This window comes from Myotis brandtii, unplaced genomic scaffold (genome assembly GCF_000412655.1).
Source record: "Myotis brandtii unplaced genomic scaffold, ASM41265v1 scaffold760, whole genome shotgun sequence".
NCBI lineage: Eukaryota > Metazoa > Chordata > Mammalia > Chiroptera > Vespertilionidae > Myotis > Myotis brandtii.
The window spans coordinates 836,388-838,380 of record NW_005371038.1 but is presented as its reverse complement, the minus strand read 5'-3'; the positions used below and the strand labels follow the sequence as shown (position 1 = coordinate 838,380).

Here is a 1,993-nt window from a genome sequence, read left to right as displayed (position 1 = left end):
GCACACCCCCGGGCCTCGCGGGGTTTGAGTGTGTCTCCGCGGGGAGCGGGCACCCCCTGGGACTGGGCAGGGCGACAGGCTCTCTGTCCTCCTCCTGTGTCCCGTCCTCGGCATATGTGTGACCGCTGTTGCTGCCCTAACAGGAGTCTCCTCGGGCTGCAGGGGGTGTTTTGTGGAAGTAACTGTGCATGATATCGTTAGATCTGTTTCACTTCCTGTTTCCTGTAGAGAAACGATCTCTTGGCAAAGAGATGAGCTACACTCTCCATTCATTAATATGAATCATTCTTTGTCTCTTAAAAGTGGTGCATTTTATATAGAAACCAGTTTCTAGGTGGATTCGGCTGTGTCCGTTCGCCCTGTGCCCGGGGGTGTGGGTGCCCGGGTGTGTGGGTGCCTAGGTGTGCGGGTCCCGGGCGTGTGGCCCCGCGGACGGCCTTTCCCCCGACACCAGCTACTGTTTCCTCAGGCACATTATTAAGTAAAACATGTTCACTTGGGGCCCCAGGTCTTGGCCTGTGCGGGTCAGGAGCCAGGACAGAAAAGGACACTCCTGCGCCTTCGTGCTGGTTAGAAGTGGACCATTTTTAGCAATTTTCTCACCAGTCTTCTCTTCTAATGGGAGAGCTATCAAATAATGTTTATTTTTTAACTTTAAAATCTTAGTACTTTTTTTCATTGATAAATAGATAAGAATTGCCTCACTGGCTATGTGTCATGAAACATAATTATGCTAGTATCTTGGGGATAAAAAGACAGTTGCACTTCCACATGCCACAACTGTCTTCAGGTTCAGAGAAGGGCCTCTTGGTTCCCCTTTTTCAAGAAATCCACTGTGGAGTCCCTAGCTCTGCGCCTCCCGGGTGAGTCACGGGTAACCGCGGTCTGTCCCTGCAGTGCATCGACCGCGAGGCGCGGGCCGCCAACTTCTCCAGCTCGCTCAGTCTGCCCGACAAGACGCTGCAGTTCGTCAAAGACCACCCTCTGATGGACGACTCTGTGACCCCGACAGGCACCCGGCCCCGGCTGGTCAAAAGCGGTGTGAACTACACCCAGATTGTGGTGGACAGGACCCAGGCCCTGGACGGGACCGTGTACGACGTCATGTTTGTCAGCACAGGTGGGTCCCGGGCCCTGGTCACCCTGGCTACGTCCCGCTGCCCTGTGCCCAGTGGGGCAGCCTCTCCCAGGGGCCCTGGGCAGTGTGCACCTCTGAGAAGTCTCCCCCGTGGCTCCAGATCCGGGACCTCGGACCACCTGGGGCACCGGGGAGAAACGCAGGCCTGGCCCAGACCTGGAAATTCAGGTCGGGTACGTCGGGGCTGGTGCCAAGGGAGCCGGAGGAGAGCGGGGCAGCACCTCCTCCCGCCCGTCCTGACCTGCAGGGGGCACTGTTCCCCGGAGGCCCAGGTGCTGGGCCGGCCTGGGTGCTTCCCAGTCGTGCCTCTGAGCAGCAGGGAGGGCCCGCCCTCCCCTGGGGGGCCACCGAGCAGGATGGCGCCCCAGAGGATGGTGGGGCCCGGAACCCTGCAGGCTGGACGGATGGCAGTGCTGGCTGTGCTGGGAAGGGTGTCGGGTCAACAGTGAGACCTTAGTTTATTCTTCACAAAAACTGGGACGAAGCTGCCACCCGATTCCTGTGGTTTATTTTGCCGTGGCTTTCCCTTTTCCATTTCTAATGCACAAGCGCCGTCCTCGGCTAAGTGTCTTGCTAAGGGCAGGAGCGGAGAGTCAGAGGGGGGCGCTGACAGCTCTGGCAGCGCGTCCTCCTTCCCGGGGTCACTGACCGGGCTCTGACCTTGCAGACCGGGGCGCCCTGCACAAGGCCATCAGCCTGGAGAGCGACGTCCACATCATCGAGGAGACGCAGCTCTTCCAGGACCTGGAGCCAGTTCAGACCCTGCTGCTGTCCTCCCAGAAGGTGAAGGGACTACGTGGTGGGGGCGGCCTCGGGTCTCAGCGGTCCCTGGGCTGGGAGGCGGCCTCGTGACTC

At 59.4% G+C, this 1,993-nt stretch overlaps 1 protein-coding gene across 5 annotated transcripts in view; it reads left to right on the top strand.

Annotated features, from left to right (window-relative positions):
- The window catches only part of SEMA4D (sema domain, immunoglobulin domain (Ig), transmembrane domain (TM) and short cytoplasmic domain, (semaphorin) 4D), an 89,596-nt gene that overhangs the window by 67,500 nt on the left and 20,103 nt on the right, over positions 1-1,993 (top strand). For all 5 annotated transcript variants that reach the window (XM_014530688.1, XM_005883087.2, XM_005883088.2 and 2 more), the window contains 2 exons: positions 898-1,120; positions 1,806-1,921. In XM_014530688.1, coding sequence (XP_014386174.1) covers positions 898-1,120; positions 1,806-1,921 — 339 coding nt within the window. The remainder of the gene's footprint in view (positions 1-897; positions 1,121-1,805; positions 1,922-1,993) is intronic.